Here is an 18,267-nt window from a genome sequence, read left to right on the forward strand (position 1 = left end):
AGGAATGTGAAGTCTTGCCTTCCCTGGCGTGCTATCAGCCTTGGAGAACTCGGAAATCCCCAGGCCATGTTTGGCTAGCTTTTCTTCCAGCTGTTTGTCAGGTATTAGTAAAATGAGTGTTAATTTTAAGCTGCCTGGATCCAAATTGCTTCACTTCATATCCAATGTTGTACCAACTAGCACATCAGGCTATTTTTCAGGGAAAAGCAGTTTGGACAAGACCTGAATTTCTCTGAGGAAAAAAGCAAACTCTTGGAAAAACCCAAACCTTTCAGGCCTTTTATACTTTGTCGAAAAGAAACAAAAGGACACAAACTCTAGTGTTTCCTTGTTGCAGGTCATCAAAGGCAAACTGCAGAGTGACTATCTAATTTAAAATTGTATTAAATTTATGTACCAGTTGTGTTGGGGTGCTCTTGCAAATAATGCCAAATCTCCTGAATGGTTCCTTTTCCCTACAATGCTGGCTAAAGGGATGTGTAGCCCATAAATCTGTATGGTAACTTGCCAAGCTGTCTGGAGATTTTTAAAGTTGTAATTGTTGGCTAAGGCATTAGGCAGTGTCTAATTTGGTTGGGAGATGTAGCTGGTAGAAGATCAGTAGCTAGTGATTGATCAGATGTGCCATCAACATTAAAGTACTTTAGGTCCTGAATGCTACTGACTTTTAAACAGATACTATCCCACAGACTTATTAGTGTCAATCTGGCAGCACGAATTTAAATATTTACAGCCCTCATTACCATAGTAGGAGTGCCTCACAATCTTAAATATAGTTGTCCTCACAATGCCCCATTCAGGTGGTAGTATTCCCACTTCACGTGGCAGGGGGAAAATGAGGCACAGAGACTGACTTGCCTGTGGCAGAGCAGGGAATTCAACCCAGGTCTTTGTAGTCACAATCTAACCCTAGCCACTGGATTATCTTTCCTCTCTTCCACTCAGTTCAGTGACTTGTTGAGTTCTTATTTCTCTCTAGTCTGAGAAATGTAAGAGGACTGCAGTCAGTCTCATAAAGTGAGCACTGTACACTCTCTGATTTCAATTGCAATACAGAATATAATATATTTGGAAATGTAGAGAAAAATCCAAAAATATTTCTAATTTAAATTGGTATTCTATTGTTTAACAGTGTGATTAATCATGACTTTTAAAAGTAAATTCATTTGTTTTGTGTTAATCGCTTGAGTTAACTGATTAATTGACAGCATATTCGGAGCCATTGGGAAAGGAATAAATAACAAGACAGAAAATATCATAATATCACTACAAAGATCCGTGGTGTGCCCACGCCTCAGGTACTGCATGGAGTTCTGAGCGCCCCATCTCAAAAATGTTCGAATTGGAGAAGGTACAGAGAAGGGCAGTACAAATGATTAGGGGTTTAGGACAGCTTCCATACCAAAAAAGATTAAAAAGGGACTGGTTGGTTAGCTTAGAAAAGAGATGACAACTGAGGGGGAGGATATCATCGAGGACTATGAAATCAGGAATGGTGTGGAGAAAGCGAATAGGAAAATGTCCCTGTTCTCCCCCCCTGCCCCCCTCCCCCCCCAAGAGTCAAGGGTCACCCAACAAAATTAATAGCAAGTTTAAAGCAAAGAAAAGGAAGTACACCTGTACCTCGATTTAACACTGTCCTCCAGAGCCAAAACATCTTACTGCGTTATAGGTAAAACCGTGTTATATTGAACTTGCTTTGATCTGCCGGAGTGCACAGCCTGGCCCCCCCGGAGCACTGCTTTACCGTGTTGTATTCGAATTTGTGTTATATCGGGGTAGAGGTGTACAATGTTGCCAGGGTGTTGTGAAAGCCAAAAGTATAACTGTATTCAAAAAAGAACTAGATTCATTCATGGAGGAGAAGTCTGTCAGTGGCTATTAGCCAAAATGGTCAGGGTTGCAACCTCATGCTCTGGGTGCCCTTAAGACTCTGGCTGCCAGATGCTGGGATCACTTGATAACTGGTCTGTTCTGTTGATTCCCTCTGAAGCATCTGGCACTGGCTGCTGTCAGAAGGTAGGAGAGTGGGCTAGATGGATCATTGGTCTGACCCAGCTTGGCCATTCTGCTTCTAAAGTTGGACATTTTTTAATTAGTGGGTCCAAATAACCTGCAACAAGAGGGTTTTTTTTGGGTTTTTTTTCGGCGCTTGCTGGTCTTTTGAGTTTTTTCAATAAGTCTTAGGGCACTGGGGAAGTGCCAGAAATGGCAAAACGTGAATATTGTGCCAATTTTTAAAAGGGTAAATGGGCTGACGTCGGTAACTACAGACCTGTCAGACTGATGAGGTGGCTGATAGGGGAATCTATCTTTAAAGAATTAAAGGCAGGTAATAACTAATGCAAATCAATGTGGGTTTATGGAAAATAGATCCTGTCAAACTCACTTAATTTTTTGAGATTACAGGTTTGATTGGTAAAGGTAATAGTGTTGATGTAATATACTTAGATTTCCATAAGGCTGTTTAAATGTCATGCAGTATCAAGTAAGATTAAAAAACCAGAACAGTACACGTTAAATGGATTAAGAACTAGCTAACTGATGGCTCTCAATGTAATTGTAAATGGGGAATGGTCTTTAAGCAGGTGTGTTTCCAGCATGGTCAAACAGGTACCCGTTCTTGGTCCTATGCCATTTTAACATTTTATCAATGACCTGGAAGAAAAAATAAAATCACTGAATGTTTGCAGATGACCCAAAAATTGGGAAAGTGGTAAATAATGAAGAGAACAGATTACTAATTCAGAATGATCAGAATCGCTTAGTTAACTGGGCACAAGCAAACAATATGCATTTTTAATATGGCTAAATGTTAATGTATAAATCTTGGAACAAAGAATGTAGGCCATACTTACAGGATGTGGGTGACTCTCTCTACTGGGAAGCAGTGATCCTGAAAAAGATTTGGGGGTCATGATGGGTAATCGGCTGAACCTGACGTCCTAAGGTGACACTGGCCAAAATTGCTAATGGGATGTTGAGATGCATAAACTGGAATCTCAAATAAGAACAGAGAGGATTATTTATTTTACTTCTGTATGTGACACTGGTGTGACCACTGCTGGAATATTGTGTCCAGTTTCTGATTTTTTTTATTGGTGAGAATAATTAACCAACCATTGGAATGATTTACCAAGGGCTGTGGTGGATTTCTCCATCACTGACTAATTTTAAATCAAAATTGGATCTTTTTTTTTTTTTTTTTTTTTTTTTTTTTTTTTTTTTTTTTTTAAATCTGCTCTAGGGATTACTTTGAGGAAGTTTTATGGCCTGTGTTATACAGGAGGTCAGACTAGATGATCAGAATGGTCTCTTCTGGCCTTGGAATCTGGGGGTGAGGGGAGAAATCCCACTGATGCAGAACTTGTCACTTTTGGATGATGCCTGATGTTAAAGATCAGGCACCTGCTCTCCACAGGTTTCTATTTCTCTGCAGCAACTTTCCCCAGTATCCCATGAAAGGCCATTAATTATCAAACGTTATGAAGGGAGCTGTCTCTGGTTCATGGATGTAGATCTGTAATCATTTTCTGAGGTGTTAAATAGGATTTTCTTTTGTCTTGGATCATCTCTTTGGGTAGATTGTGACTATTGCTAATCTTGACATGTGTTCCTACATACTTCCAAATCTGATGTTCCACTTTTGGATCACTGATCGTGATACTTGCTTTTCCCAGTCTCTAAATTCCTGTGTTTCATATACATGTGTTGGGAGGTGATGGTAACAGCTGCGGCTGCTGAGCTGGAATCCTCTTTCACACTGACCTGACTTGGGCCTGGTCTACACTACAGAGTTAGGTCGCTGTAAGCTGCCTTACACTGACCTCATTACATCAGTGTCAACACTACAGCCTTGCTCCGACCGATGTAAGTGCCCAGCTACACTGACGTAATAACTCTACCTCCACGAGCGGCGTAGGGCTTGTATCCCTGTAGTCAGGATGATCCAGTGTCTGGTTTACAGCAGCCCATGTCAGTTTCACAGCTCTGCTCTGCTGCAGGGGGCTCACAGCTGGAGCCACAAAATTGACAAGAAAGGCTGGTGGACTCCCTACTGTGAACCCTATGCTGTGCTCACAACTCGGGCTGTCACCCTGAACTGGGTAGGGGGCTCCAGCTGGAGTCTGACTATTGCCTGGGCTCTCAGCCCCCCTTCCTCCCCCTGCCCGTTCTTAAGTCAATGCAAGCGCTCCTAGTGAGGACGCATACCATCAACAGAAGGAGGATAGTGTGGACATGAAAAACTGCAGTAATTAGTGCAGTAGCTGTATGTTAATTTAAGTTGACTTAAGTTTGTAGTGTAGACATTCCCTTAGTCCAATTTCCTTATGCCAACGCCATTCAAACAACTTCTAGGTGTAACACTGGAGAAAGGTGTTAGTGCGGTGACCATCTAGTGCCTGCTGTGTGCCCAGCTGCGTACCGGGGTGGGGAGGGGAGTGCAGTATATGAAATATACCATGGCAGGTTTAATTGCCATAAGTGGCTTTAAAGCTCTTTAAGGAAACAGCTCCATGCAGTCACTATCCAGATCTAGGTGAGAGAAGTGGAGTTAGGATGCCTTTCAGCCTTCTGCCTCGGAGCCATAACATTTGAATAAATGGTTCCAATAATCACAAGTGTCCCTTGCTCAGATCATTCATGGTTATGGGGGAAAGGAGCTGGTGGGTTGATTTGGTGACCATCTCTGCTTCCAGGTAGATTACAGCTAATTTTAGTACTGAGTAGTCAAGTCACAGCTTCTGTCTAAAAGCAGCTCATAAAGCAAATGTTTAAGCAGTCTTTGAGGTTAGCGGACCTCAATGCTAAAGTCCTAGTTGGTAATGAAACGTCAGTTTGGTGACGACCTGTGAGAAGTTCATCTCCAGGTAAAGCTCAACTGACAGTTTTCAGTGTTGTTGACCACCCTGGCAGTTCGTCTCTGATAGAAATGGTGGCTTGATTAGATGCAAGTCCTAGAAGCCAGGTAGACCTACACTGATGAGGCACCTTGGGAGAAGCACCTCCCAATTGTTAAGGAATTTAACCTCCCCGCACCCCAAGAGGGTGTTCACTACCTGTGTGTCTGCTGTATGGTGAGAACATTCAGGGCTGTCAATATGGCATCTGTCTCAGAACTGAACACTGGCTTGGAGAAGTCTGGAAGTAGCAGTAGCTATTCAAGGTGACCTGTACCAAGTAACCGTTTGGGGCAAAGCAGACTTTGTCATAATGCAGTCTTCCTCCTGTCCAGAGTGAAAGAGCTCAGTCCTTACAATGGTGGGAGTGGTGAGATGCAGAATTGTATGGAAACAGAGAACGAGGAACTGGACACCAGTGAAGAAGAGTCAAGTCTTCAGCATGACGTATGTTGATAAACTGTATAGTTAATGGCTTTCCCACACTTCGGTTTGTTATGAAATATACTTCAGAGACCAAATAACCAGTGCTAGGTACGTACTATGCTACAAAATGCTAGTAATGCACATTTTAAAGCAATAACTAGATGCTTTTGCAATTCTGCATCAAGAGAATAAATAGGTATATTTGTGCTAAAGAATTGGAAAAATAAAAACAAACCATAGATTGTAGTAAATGATTTGGTCTCTTACACTATAAATAAATTAAGTTAATCTGTGAAAGTTTTTTTTTTTTTTTTAGTAACCCAAATTTAATCACGTGGGCATCTCATAGATTCTAGGGTCAGAAGGGACCAATGTGATCATCTAGTCCGACCCTCTGCACAAAGCAGGCCACAGAACCCTACCCATCCACTTCTATAACAAACCCCTAACCTATGCCTGAGTTACTGAAGTCTTCAAATTGTGGTCTGAAGACCTCAAGCTGCAGAGAATCCACTAGCAAGTGATCCATGCCCCACGCTGCAGGGGAAAGCGAAAAACCTCCAGGGCCTCTGCCAATCTGCCCTGGAGGAAAATTCCTTCCCGATCCCAAATATGGCGATCAGCTAAACCCTGAGCATGTGGGCAAGACTCACCAGCCAGCACTCAGGAAAGAATTCTCTGCAGTAACTCAGATCCCATCCCATCCAACATCCCATCACCAACCACTGGGCATACTTATCTGGCGATAATCAAAGATCAATTGCCAAAATTAGGCTCTCCTATCATACTATCCCTTCCATAAACTTATCAAGCTTAATCTTAAAGCCAGATATGTCTTTTGCCCCCACTACTCCCCTTGGAAGGCTGTTCCAGAACTTCACTCCTCTAATGGTTAGAAACCTTCGTCTAATTTCAAGTCTAAACTTCCTAGTGTCCAGTTTATACCCATTCGTTCTTGTGTCTACATTGGTACTAAGCTTAAATAATTCCTCTCCCTCCCTAATATTAATCCCTCTGATATATTTATAAAGAGCAAGCATATCCCCCCTCAGCCTTCTTTTGGCTAGACTAAACAAGCCAAGCTCTTTGAGTCTCCTTTCATATGACAGGTTTTCCATTCCTCGGATCATCCTAGTAGCCCGTCTCTGAACCTGTTCCAGTTTGAATTCATCCTTCTTAAACATGGGAGACCAGAACTGCACATAGTATTCCAGGTGGGGTCTCCCCAACGCCTTATATAACGGTACTAACACCTCCTTATCTTTGCTGGAAATACCTCGCCTGATGCATCCTAAAATCGCATTTGCTTTTTTAACAGCCATATCACATTGGCGGCTCATAGTCATCCTGTGATCTACCAGTACCCCAAGGTTCTTCTCCTCCTCTGTTGCTTCCAACTGATGCGTCCCCAATCTATATCTAAAGTTCTTATTATTAATCCCGAAGTGCATGACCTTGCACTTTTCACTATTAAATTTCATCCTATTACTATTACTCCAGTTTACAAGGTCATCCAGATCTTCCTGTATGATATCCCGGTCCTTCTCCGTGTTAGCAATACCCCCCAGCTTCGTGTCATCCGCGAACTTTATTAGCACATTCCCGCTTTTTGTGCCAAGGTGGGTAATAAAAAGGTTGGTCCCAAAACCGATCCTTGAGGAACTCCACTAGTAACCTCCTTCCAGCCTGACAGTTCACCCTTCAGTATGACCCGTTGTAGTCTCCCCTTTAACCAGTTCCTTATCCACCTTTCAATTCTCATACTGATCCCCATCTTTTCCAATTTGACTAATAATTCCGCATGTGGAACTGTGTCAAATGCCTTACTGAAATCTAGGTAAATTAGGTCTACCGCATTTCCTTTGTCTAAATAGTCTGTCACCTTCTCAAAGGAGGAGATCAGGTTGGTTTGGCACGATCTACCTTTAGTAAAACCCATGTTGTACTTTGTCCCAATTACCATTGACCTCCATGTCCTTAACTACTTTCTCCTTCAAAATTTTTTCCAAGACCTTACATACTACAGATGTCAAACTAACAGGCCTATAGTTACTCGGATCACTCTTTCTCCCTTTCACACAAACAAAAACACCAGAAAAATATCAGTGCACAGCTTAACAAAAAAAAAAAAAAAAAATCCTTGGGCATCTAAAGGAAAAAAAGGTGGGTGTTTAGAAATTATAAACTTGTCTGCTGCATGCTAGTTGCCCACGTAGGGTAGATTGAAGTGCAATCAACTATAGAGATGTTCTAAAGACTACTAGCCAAGCCAGGTCTACCAGTTATTAAACTGATTTTGCTTAATATACACCTGTGGTTTAAAATTTCCTATTAATATATAGCTAAACTTGATTATTATGTAAAAGCAAATCTGTCATTATTGTATACTTTGTTAATATAATAGCATCTTATCAAGAATATGCACAAAATCCAATGGATGGGCAAAAATCTATTTTGCAGTCTCTTTCACACTAAACTTCAAAGTCTAAAATTATTGGTTACATTTCAGAATTATTTAGATTTGCAATATCTGTTTAAATCAGGGGTCTCACTCACACACATTTTAAGCCTCAGACAGTGAACATAGCCCAGCAGCTAGAAGTAACCCCCTTTGGGAACAGAACTTGGAGGCTCAAAGAACAATTTCTCTCTACTTATCAGGGATTTGTTTCTTCCCATGAACACTAGCTCTCCAAGGAGGAGGAAGAGGAGTTGTCTCCCCATATGTCCAGTTTCCGTGAAGCCATGACTCAGATTAGTGAACTGGAGGAGAAGGCTGTAGAAGAACTTAGAGAAATGAGACAGGTATGTTTGAAGATTAAGGTGAGGCCAAGTTGTCTTCTGCATATTGATAGCAACTTGCCATATTTGAGTAAACTGTGTTGGGTGTTCTTAGAACTGGGATTGTGATGCACGTGGGAATTAAATGTTAAAGAATGTTCACCTTTTTGCTCATTAGTGACTTATTCTAGCTTTTTCTTTCCCACCCTTAAGGTAAACTGACTTGTGGTAATGCCTAGCCACTTCAGATGGTTGGGGCTGGCATTGGCAAGGGACTGTCTTCAGAAGCTCCGATCTGCTTAACAGAAGCATAGGATGTGCCATGAAAACATTCCAAACTTGCACAAAGCCAGTTCCTAATCAATGTCACTTTTCTAAATCTAGAAGATGACTGAACTCGATGACCTGTTGGAAATGACAGAGCAACCAGACTATGATCTGGAGACATTTGTGAACAGAGCCAGATGCTTCATAAAGGAAGGATCAAGACATTTCATCAGCATGGGAGGTAAGCTGGGACTACTTCAGAGCTTGCTGTCAATGCATACCTTTGAAACGCTGTTAGTGGGAATTCCTGTGCCATTTGTAAAGTATTCTGGAATCCTTCTGGATGCAAGTCATCCTCTTCCAATGCCTCCTGTGGTGCGGACAGAGTTGAGGTGATTGTCTAAGCAAATGGTATGTCCTGTTGCCTGTTCTTTCCTAAGCAATATTCTGGCTGGCGTCATCCACTCACTAACTGGTTAGTACAGAAAAATCCTCTCCAAGGGTACAGTGTAACTCGGTGAGCTACAGTATCCAGCAAAGCCTAGCCAAGGATACTGATGGTATCCTGGCTTGTCTAGGATGTGATCATATGTTTTCCCTTGCCTGAGGGACCAGTGACTGACACTTTCAAGGTATAGGAATGGATGCTGTATACCCCTGGAAAGCTTGGGATCTCTGCCTTCCATTGATGTATATCAGTTATTTTGGTCACTCCCAGGAGAAGGAACATCAGTTTAGACTGGGTCTTAAATCTGACTTGTAACAGCTGCTGATATGCAGGTTCTAAACATGGCTTGTGGCCATCTACCACCAGGCAATATTTGTAGCCACTGCAGCGAACCATGTCTTGCCAGCACACAGGGCTGGTGTGCACACTTCCTTTTTTGTAAATCCAGGCCATAGCACTGCTGTAGGGACTCAGTTTCCCCCCTCTATGCGCGAATAACCCAGCTCGCTGGCCCTTCTTCCCAGATCTGTGCAGAATGAATTGCCTTGTACGCTTCTGATACTGTTCTGTACGTGTTCTCTAGGCGCTATCTCAGCTTCCTTGATTTGTCCCAGAATGGACTAATAGCAACAGTGATGCAGGCAGCATAATGTGAATGTACACGGTTGGCTGGTTGACACGTGGTAATGTTGAGGAACTATTTACATTTTAGCTGTGTTTCCACCCAGGCCAGACTAATGTCAGACTGGCTAAACAGTATTGGAATACTCTTGGCTTTTTGCCCCCACTTCGATGTTAGCTTGGCTTTAATGGTCCCTGTTCAGAAGTACTGGGGGCTACACCAAACCCTGAATGCCTTTTGAAGGGCAGAGGCATTAATCTCTGTCCAGGAGCACATGGGAATACTAGCTGCTAAAATCACGAGGGACTTGAAGTGAAATGTTTGGGGAGCAAGATGGTTTCTGTACATAAATATCCTCAATCTGCAACCCTGTGATGTATGGCAGGATCCTGTGAGTCAGCAAGTGGAGCTGATGATTTGGAAGAGGGTGACCTACAGCAGCTAAGACCTGCCCCTAGTCTAGCCTCCTCCAGCCCCTGGAGAGGCCAGAGAGGCATGGTGTTCCGCGGGCTGCTTTGTGTGGCACAGGTAGAGGAAGTAATGTCGATTGCAGCTGGGAGATGGGAGCAGAGTGAAGAAGCCCCTCGGGCCAGGCAGGGAGCCCAAGCAGGAGCTGAGGGAGTAGGACATTTCATGGTGCAATCCAGACCAGTGAGGGCTGTCACCACTTGCCCTGCACCCTGGGGTGCCTTGCAGCTGTAGCTTCCACCTGGGTTCCTGCAGGTCACAGCCTGGGTGTCTGTCTGTAAAGCCTGTCAGCAAACACCAGCCACACTCTGGCTTCCACCAGCCTTGGTTACTATTTGCAGGGTGACCCGACACACTCCTAGTCCCAGATTTCCCCCCAGAAATGTCCTGCACTGTACAGTCCTCTCCTTAACGATACAGCTAGGTCCAACGCCCTCTGCGGGGATCAGTACACAACAGCTTGCCACCTCCAGCGGAGTTACCTAAATGAGTCACTACACTAGATGAACTTTGATTAAAGAACCGAACAAGTTTAACTACACAGAGTGAGTACAAGTAATGAGGCATAAAGGCTAGAAATAGTAACCAGGAAAAGAAACAGAACCTTCTAAACGTGGTTCACGGTGAAGTTCTTACTATAGGTTTTCAGGACATTGCTGAGCAAACTCCCAGAGCAGCTCTGCTCCCGCAGTCTGGAAGGGAGGCAGGGGGAGATCACCACCTGTCTTCCTAGTTCAGTCACCCTTTCAACAGCACTTTCCTGAGAGTGACCCCTGCTCACACCTCTTGCCAGCTGAGAGCAAGGAGACACGGAGTCTGGTGGAGGAGGGAGGCTTCCTGCTGTTTCTTTTCACCTGTGTATATTGAAATGCAGATTTTCTTTATCTGCGTTCTTCTCTTGTTGTCTGAGGACTCTGTTTACCTCCGTTTGCATATTAACTATAAACATGCACCCCTTTGTTTGACAGGCCTGTTGGCCCAGTTAGGTAGACCTGGTCAACCTGAGTTTGAACATGTGCCCATAACATTACATAGCAATAGTACGTGTACACTTCACCATGATATCACTGACCAGTGAGGAGGAGTTCAGACAATACCTCACAGGGCATATTTTGTACAAAGAGGATTACAATAGTGTTTCTGTGGGGGTGTGTGAATACCGCGGTGTATTTCCTTGAAGGCAGGTACAGATAGGAGTCAGGGACTCAAGGGTCTCATCAACCACCCAAGTTCCTGCTGTATTCTTACACCTCCTCCCTGCTCAGTTCCTAGCTCTTCCTGTCCCCTTCAACGTCACAAAACCCAGATTCTAGTCTCTGCACCCAGAACAAATGTGAAATTGAAACAGCCTCAAATGCTGAAGTCGCCATGTGTCCAAGTCAGTCTGCCACCTAACTCCCAAACTTCATTGCAGATGTCGTGGAGTCCCTGGCTCTTGCCATGCACCTGGAGGAGCAGGCCAGCAAGCAGATGAGTAAGAGGCGGCCTCAGTAAATATACCAAAACCTGATTCACAAACACCATTTTTCTCTTCTCTGTATATGTCTATCATATGTCAGTGGTTTCTATGTTAACTCGGCCTATTTTAAATGTGATACAATAAAGTATTCTTAAGTCAGGTCTACCTGAAGACAAGAGGTCAGAATAGCAGCCTTTGACCATGCAGGTCCCAGGATCTGTAGGGACTTGGCAGTAACTGTTCTAGAAATGCCCTCCTGACAGTGGGGAGGGGGAAACTTGTAGCTCTTCCTGTCATTAGCTACCTCTTCCCCTCATTTAGTGACAGAATTATCTGCTCTGCTGTAACTAGAGAAACGTGTGTATTCTAGTGTACATCAACTTTTTTTGCTTCTAGATATATTGTGAAATGGTTTAAAAACTGCAACTCTAGCTGCTTTACAAAGGAAATGGACTACACTTAATTGTAAAAATAAAATAAAATCTGTATTTTTTTTAAGAAGTTCGGCTGGTAGATAAATATTCTTGGATTTATTAACTGACTTGTAGAAAATTTCTTGTCAACTGTCAGTTCTTTAAGATATTCTTTGAAGACCTTCCCTCCAGAACAGACTGGCCTTTATGGCAGAGACTGGCTTTTGGGACTGGTTGGTCATTAAAATCTTTTGAAGTTTGTAATGTTTATATTTAAGTAAAAAAATCAATTAAAGTATCTTGTCTCTTGGTTTTTGGAAGGGGAACAGGGGATAAGTCTTTGGACTAGTGACTCTCCTAAGCAATAGGTGGCTACAGCCCAGAGTGCCTCAAATCCACTTCAGTACTGGGTCAACTGGTTGAAACTATAGTAAAGAACAGATTGTCAGACACATGAATTAACATAATTTGTTGGAAGAGTCAACATGATTTTTCTAAAGGGAAATGCCAATCTACTAGAATTCTTTGAGGGGGTCAACAAGCATGTGGACAAGGGGGGGCCCAGTGGATATAGTGTACTTGGACTTTCAGGAAGCCTTTGACAAGGTCCCTCACCAAAGGCTCTTAAACAAAGTAAGCTGTCATGGGATAAGAGAGAGGGGCCTCTCATGGATCGGTAACTGGTTAAAAGATAGGAAACGAAGGGTAGGAATAAATGGTCAGTCTTCAGCAGGGAGAGAGAGAAATAGTGGTGTCCCCCAGGGGTCTGTATGGGGCCAGTGTTGTTCAACACATTCATAAATTATCTGGAAAGGGGGAGAGGGGAATGAAGTGGCAAAATTTTGCAGATGATATAAAACTATTTAAATCCCAGGCAGACTGCGAAGAGCTACAAAAGGATCTCTCAAAACTGGATGACTGGGCAAAAAAAAAATGGCTGATGAAATTCAATGTGAATTTTTTTTTTTTGCATTTATCAACACTGGAAAACATAATCCCAACTATACATATAAAATGATGGGGCTAAATTAGCTGTTACCATTCAAGAAAGATCTTGGAGTCATTGTGAATAGTTCTCTGAAACATCCACTCAGTGTGCAGCAGCAGTCCTAAAAACGAACAATGGTGGGAATCATTAAGAAAGGGATAGACAAGACAGCCAATGTCATGTGGGTGTTTGATGAATTTATACTTAGGCAACATCTTGAATACTGCGTGCAGATGTGGCTGCCCCATCTCAAAAAAAGATGTATTGGGATTCAAAACGGTTTAGAAAAGGGCAACAAAAATGATTGGGGTATGGAACTGCTGCTGTATGAGGAGAGATTAATAAGACTGGGATGTTTCAGCTTGGAAAAGAGAAGACTAAGTGGGGATATGATAGAGGTCTATAAAATGATGACTGGTGTGGAGAAAGTAAATAAGGAAGTGTTATTTACTCCTTCTCATAACACAACTAGGGCTCACCCAATGAAATTAACAGGCAGCAGGTTTAAAACAAACAAAAGGAAGGATTTCTTCACACAAACTCAGTCAACCTGTGGAACTTCTTGCCAGAGGATGTTGTTGTGAAGGCCAAGACTATAACAGGGTTCCAAAAAGAGCTAGATAAGTTCCTGGAGGATAGGTCCATCAATGGCTGTTAGCCAGGATGGGCAGGAATGGTGTGTCTAGCCTCTGTCTGCCAGAAGCTGGGAATAGTTGACAGGCAATGGATCACTTGATTACCTACAGGCCACAGGTAGTACCCTCTGTTTGCAGCATTACATTTCAACATAGAAAACGTGGATTACACTAAACTAAGTGTATAGAAATTACTAGGGGATTAGTTAATATTTTAAATCCTTCATTTGGAAACAAAGAAAATGGCATTTGAAAATGTCTCTGAAAGTTATTTTCAACAAACTTTTATTATACAAGCATTGAATTGGCAAGTAACTCATGCTGATAAACATATTGAACCAAACAGCAGGATTAATATCTGTGACAAAATGTACCCTATCCTACTGGAAAAATAGCCTCACCAACATAATGGGAGCCCAAAGCATTTCTAGGCTTAATTTGATGGTTTCACAAAGAGCAAAAAATAATCCCTCACTTTACATTAAATTTTTTAAATAAATCTAAATAATTTAAAAAGCTTTGCTGAGTTTAAGAAAGAGACTTCCAGTTTCTCTTGGAATGTATAACAATTTGACACTGATCCTGGGCGAGTGGCTGGGACCCCGGTCGGGGCTGCTTGGCTCCACACCTAGGGCAGGTGGAGGGTCCCCTGTGGCTCTCCACAGCTGCCCACCCAGCTCTTTCTTACTCCTACTGCCTAGGCTGTGGCTCCGAGCCACCCCCACCAGCCAGAGCCGGGTCAGGGAGTACAACGCTGGTACCTGTGAGGAGCCGTGGCAGACCCTCCACCTGCCCTGGGTGGAGGGCCCAAGCAGGCCCTGGCCTGTGTCCCTGCCCCCCATCCTCCTGTCCCAGCCCCCAACCCAGGGCAGGTGGAGGATCCGTGCTGCAGTTCCTCAGCTGCTCACCCAGCTCTTACCATCAGAGCGCTGCTATCTGCAGAAGTGGTCCAAAGATGCGGCTATCAAGCGGATTTGCAGGGCTCTAGAGACGGGCATGGCCTGAGAGGGAGGCAGAGGGCGTGGAAAAGGGGAAAGAGGCAGGGCAGAGGAGCTGACTTCATTCCATTGTTTGAAGTTTTCATTCTGTGCTTCCTTCCTCTGGAAGAACAAAGCAGAGCCCTGAATCGCAGAGGGGCAGTGACACCAAGGAGATCTGGCTGCCCTTGCTGTTAATGCTAGGCAGGGTTGTATGGGGAACCCTCTAGCATCCAGACTCTTACATGGGACACCACCTTAGCTCCATGCAGGGACCTGGAATTCACCCTCTGCTTTGGCCTCTTGCTCCCTGGGCTGGCCCCACCCCCATCAGAGGCTCGATTCTCCTCTCCCATCCACTGGGGTATCCCCACTGACTTAGAAGGGCTGACTCTTGATTTACACTTGTCTAAGCAAGAGGAAAATTGGGCCCTGGTATCTGAGTCTCGCTTTTCATGACCCCCTACACACCTTCCATGGGCAGCATCCCTTCTGGGCTTGCTAAACTTCCTGGGATGTTCACTTGATTCGATGCCAGAATATCAACCTGTACTGCATCCATGTTCATGTACAAGGTCTTGGCATCTCTCTAGGGGAACCAGCAAAAAGGCAAGAGGTTAGCAGCTTATAGGGACTTGAGGAGCCAGCAAGGGCACAAGAAGGGCCAGCCAGAGAAGGAGGAAGGGTCCTGACAAGCCCCCTCAGATGGGCAGTCTTGGCAATGAGAAGGCAGTGGAGTCCTGGCAAAGTTTCCTTTTGCCAGTCTCCACACGTCATTGCACTGAGCATAGCCCTCAGCCCAGGGGCTGGCTGGTGTGACTGATTCCTGAGCAGAGAAACCAGTGACGGGACTGGGAGCATGCTGGATAATCTTGGCTCTCCCTGGTAAATGACTCCTGCTCTCAATGTTCCCTCTTACTTTTTACATCCATGTGTGGAATGGATTCTGTTAGGTGTACCAATATGGAGGTGATGTGTGGCAGGGGTGGGTCTGAGGGGTTTGGAGTATGGGAGGGGGCTCAGGGCTGGGGCAGAGGCTTGGGGTGCAGGCTCTGGAATGAGACTGGGGATGAGGGGTTCAGAGTGTGGGAGGGGGCTCAGGGCTGGGGCAGAGGCTTGGGGTGAGGGCTGGGGCTGAGTAGTTTGGGATGCCATGGGACTGCGATGGGGAGAGAGGACTCCCCCTAGCCCTCTCTCACTGCAGCAGCCCGAGGCTGGGGGAGAGGTGTCTCTCTCCACTGTGCCTCTGTGCTGCACAGCTTAGAGGGAACTTAGCTCTCCACTGCTGCAAGGCAGAGGCTGTTGACATGAGAACAGTTTAAGGGCTAATTCCCTGGTGAGCGGTTGGCTGTCAGGGCAGGCCTGCTAATCAGGGTGTAACCTGTGCTCCAGGGAAGATACCATGATCACGAAGGTGGTTTTCCCAGGGTGAGGCTCATCCATTGCACTGCGGGTGTGCTGACCCCTGCGATTTCCCCAAATGCGGGAAACTCGACTGCATAATTTGTGGTGGTGGGGGACTGCGTTCGCGCTCTCCCCTGGCGCTCGATTAGGCAAAGGAAGATGAAGCTCAGCAGTCCCAGACTCTCTTCCCTCCATCCCCTCCTGAGCACTGTGCAATTAAACGTACAGAGCCAGACACCCAGACGGGGTAAATCAGCACAGCCCTGCTGAAGCTAACGGAACCAGCCGTGTCTCTTTTTGCCAGCTGAGTTTGCCATCTACCACTTCCCCCAAAAGGAAATAACAGGGAACTGGGAAAGTCTTATTAGGCCCCACTGAGTCCAGGACAGGCCAGGATTGTTGGCTGCAGGACATTTCCTATGGCTTTATCCTGCTCAGGTTTAATGGGCCCATGTGACAGGGCTTCCTCTGATTTACATGGTGTTCAGTCCTGAGCCACCTCAAGGCAGGAGAGCTCAGATTCAGATGGAGACCCATGCCTAGCTCCTCATTCTGGGACACTGCTAGCCCTGCATGTCTCGCCACTTTTCCAACATCACCATGCAAACGTGAGTCCAGATACGTCCTTCAGTGTTACTCCAGTTACACTAACGACGGACCTCAAGTCAGAAAAGAACCATCCCCTCCCCCCAGACTTCAGACCTCAGGCCCCGCTGTGATTTGCACCAATCGTCCCACCTCATTAGTACAGATGGATAGTGCAGGTGCACACTGATACCCACTGCATGGAGTGAGGTCTTTGGGGATGTTGGGCCAAAACCAAAGCAATTCATTTAACTGAGGACATTGTGATCTGACCCCCGTTGTCTCTGGCGTCGGATCAGGAACTGGAGCTCCACTGCGGCTTTAGAGGAATGAAACCCAGTCCCCATTATCCCTGCAAAATGGCCCATGTTCCAGACCAGTAACAAGCCCTGGCAGGTAGAGAAGCCCATTTACCATAAAAAGCTGGAACAGAGTCTCTCCTGTTGCCTTCCTCACATGCTCCTCCACAATGGGAAATGTCCGGACAAAATACTGCAACAAAACACCCCAATAAGTGCAAAAGGAGGGAGGAGGTGTCTGGCTCCACTGAAAAGCAGCATCCTCACAGGATGGGAAAGTGCTCCAGTTCAGTTCTCCTTCCCACCTGGGATTTATCTGTCCATTGCCCCATTCTGCTGTTCGCCTCTTTGAGCGCCAGCACTGCTGGGGGCCGGGGTTCAATAGATGGGGAAAGGGTCAGTACAACACCCAAGCCCCACCCATACTGCGAGAACAGCTGGATATTTCAGCTTCTGTGATTGGCAGGGGTCTAGTTAACCATCGCACCACGGGGCTTTAGAGCCGATGCCCCCTCTGGACCGGAATGGACGACCTTCACTCTGGATTTCTCTAGGCTGCAGGCTTTAGGTTGGGTTGGAAGCATGGTCTTTATGTTGAATTTCCCGATTTTGTATTATTCAAAACTGCGACCCATTCCGTGAAGGTTTCTTCTCAATTATTGACTGCCCTTAACTCCACCTCAGTGAACGGTTTTTGTTGGGGAATCATGACTGTTAAGCAGAAGGAGAACTGGGCTTGGGAAGGGATAAGCTTGTCCTCAAGCACTAACAGCAGAGGGGACACACAAACCGTAGGTACGTTGCTGTATCATCAATGACCATTTTTTCCAGCCTTGCCCCAGTGTGACTGATCCCCTTTATCTGAATAGCGCCCACTGCTCAGGAGCTTACGGGGAGGAATCCACATTAAAATCCACATTGCCCCCCACAGAGACACTCACCTCTAGAGAGATGCTGGCCTGTCTCTGGCAGGTGGTATGATCCTGGTTCCCCATAGCACACATAAGGCCGTGCACCACTCTCAGCTGGATCATCTCTTCAGCCAGTTTGGTGGAGTCCTGGGCTAGGATGCTGCAAGGAAATCAGCACAGTCAGGCTCCAAGGCTCTTCTGCCTGGGAGAAGACTCCCACAACAACAGGAGCTTCCTGGGAATGAAATGAAAGAGCCACATCTGGCAATTTGGAGGGACAGATTCTAGTCCTGTTGCCTTAGGTGTGGTGCTGATCCAAGTGCAAAGTGATGCCTCCATCTTTCCATGTTCACTAGCGAATGACTAACACCAATGAACAAGGACGGGTGCTATTCTTAAACTGAACAGGGAGCCCATGGCTGCATGTGAACTTTTTAACATCTATGTTTGGGGCTCTACAATTCTTTTAACGATTGACAATAAAAACACCTGATTTACATATTACATCCTAGGGAACCCACCATGTTACCCCATAGAATGCAGCATCCAGGGTGGAACAGTAAATTGCATTATCTTATTATTGAGCACATCACTGGAGAAAGCAACATGGCCGGTGTTATCGTCGTCTTCTGCTTTTAAAGGGAGCAATTTGGCATCGGACTATCTTGTGGACTCTGCAGATC

The 18,267-nt window shown here is 45.1% G+C and overlaps 2 protein-coding genes and 1 non-coding gene across 8 annotated transcripts in view; 2 read left to right on the forward strand and 1 right to left on the reverse strand.

Annotated features, from left to right (window-relative positions):
* Positions 1 to 12,066, forward strand: part of KIF2C (kinesin family member 2C) — a 53,231-nt gene extending 41,165 nt beyond the window's left edge. For both annotated transcript variants that reach the window (XM_050961134.1, XM_050961135.1), the window contains 4 exons: positions 5,237 to 5,348; positions 8,016 to 8,132; positions 8,493 to 8,616; positions 11,328 to 12,066. In XM_050961134.1, the coding sequence (XP_050817091.1) occupies positions 5,237 to 5,348; positions 8,016 to 8,132; positions 8,493 to 8,616; positions 11,328 to 11,407 (433 nt within the window). In that variant the 3' untranslated portion in view covers positions 11,408 to 12,066. The remainder of the gene's footprint in view (positions 1 to 5,236; positions 5,349 to 8,015; positions 8,133 to 8,492; positions 8,617 to 11,327) is intronic.
* Positions 12,067 to 14,129: 2,063 nt separating this feature from the next.
* The window catches only part of ARMH1 (armadillo like helical domain containing 1), a 35,636-nt gene continuing 31,498 nt past the window's right edge, over positions 14,130 to 18,267 (reverse strand). For 3 of the 5 annotated variants that reach the window (XM_050961205.1, XM_050961203.1, XM_050961204.1), the window contains exons 9-12: positions 17,615 to 17,744; positions 16,789 to 16,866; positions 14,855 to 14,974; positions 14,130 to 14,506 (exon numbers count right to left, since the gene is read on the reverse strand). In XM_050961205.1, coding sequence (XP_050817162.1) covers positions 14,489 to 14,506; positions 14,855 to 14,974; positions 16,789 to 16,866; positions 17,615 to 17,744 — 346 coding nt within the window. In that variant the 3' untranslated portion in view covers positions 14,130 to 14,488. Of the gene's footprint in view, positions 14,507 to 14,854; positions 14,975 to 15,791; positions 15,998 to 16,788; positions 16,867 to 17,614; positions 17,745 to 18,267 lie in introns of those variants that run through there. The other 2 variants (XM_050961206.1, XM_050961207.1) reach the window with 2 other exon arrangements.
* LOC127056075 (U1 spliceosomal RNA) lies at positions 15,763 to 15,926 on the forward strand. The gene has a single exon (XR_007775718.1). It is a non-coding gene; the product is annotated as a U1 spliceosomal RNA (small nuclear RNA).

The sequence above is a fragment of the Gopherus flavomarginatus genome, chromosome 7, assembly GCF_025201925.1.
Source record: "Gopherus flavomarginatus isolate rGopFla2 chromosome 7, rGopFla2.mat.asm, whole genome shotgun sequence".
Taxonomy (NCBI): domain Eukaryota; kingdom Metazoa; phylum Chordata; order Testudines; family Testudinidae; genus Gopherus; species Gopherus flavomarginatus.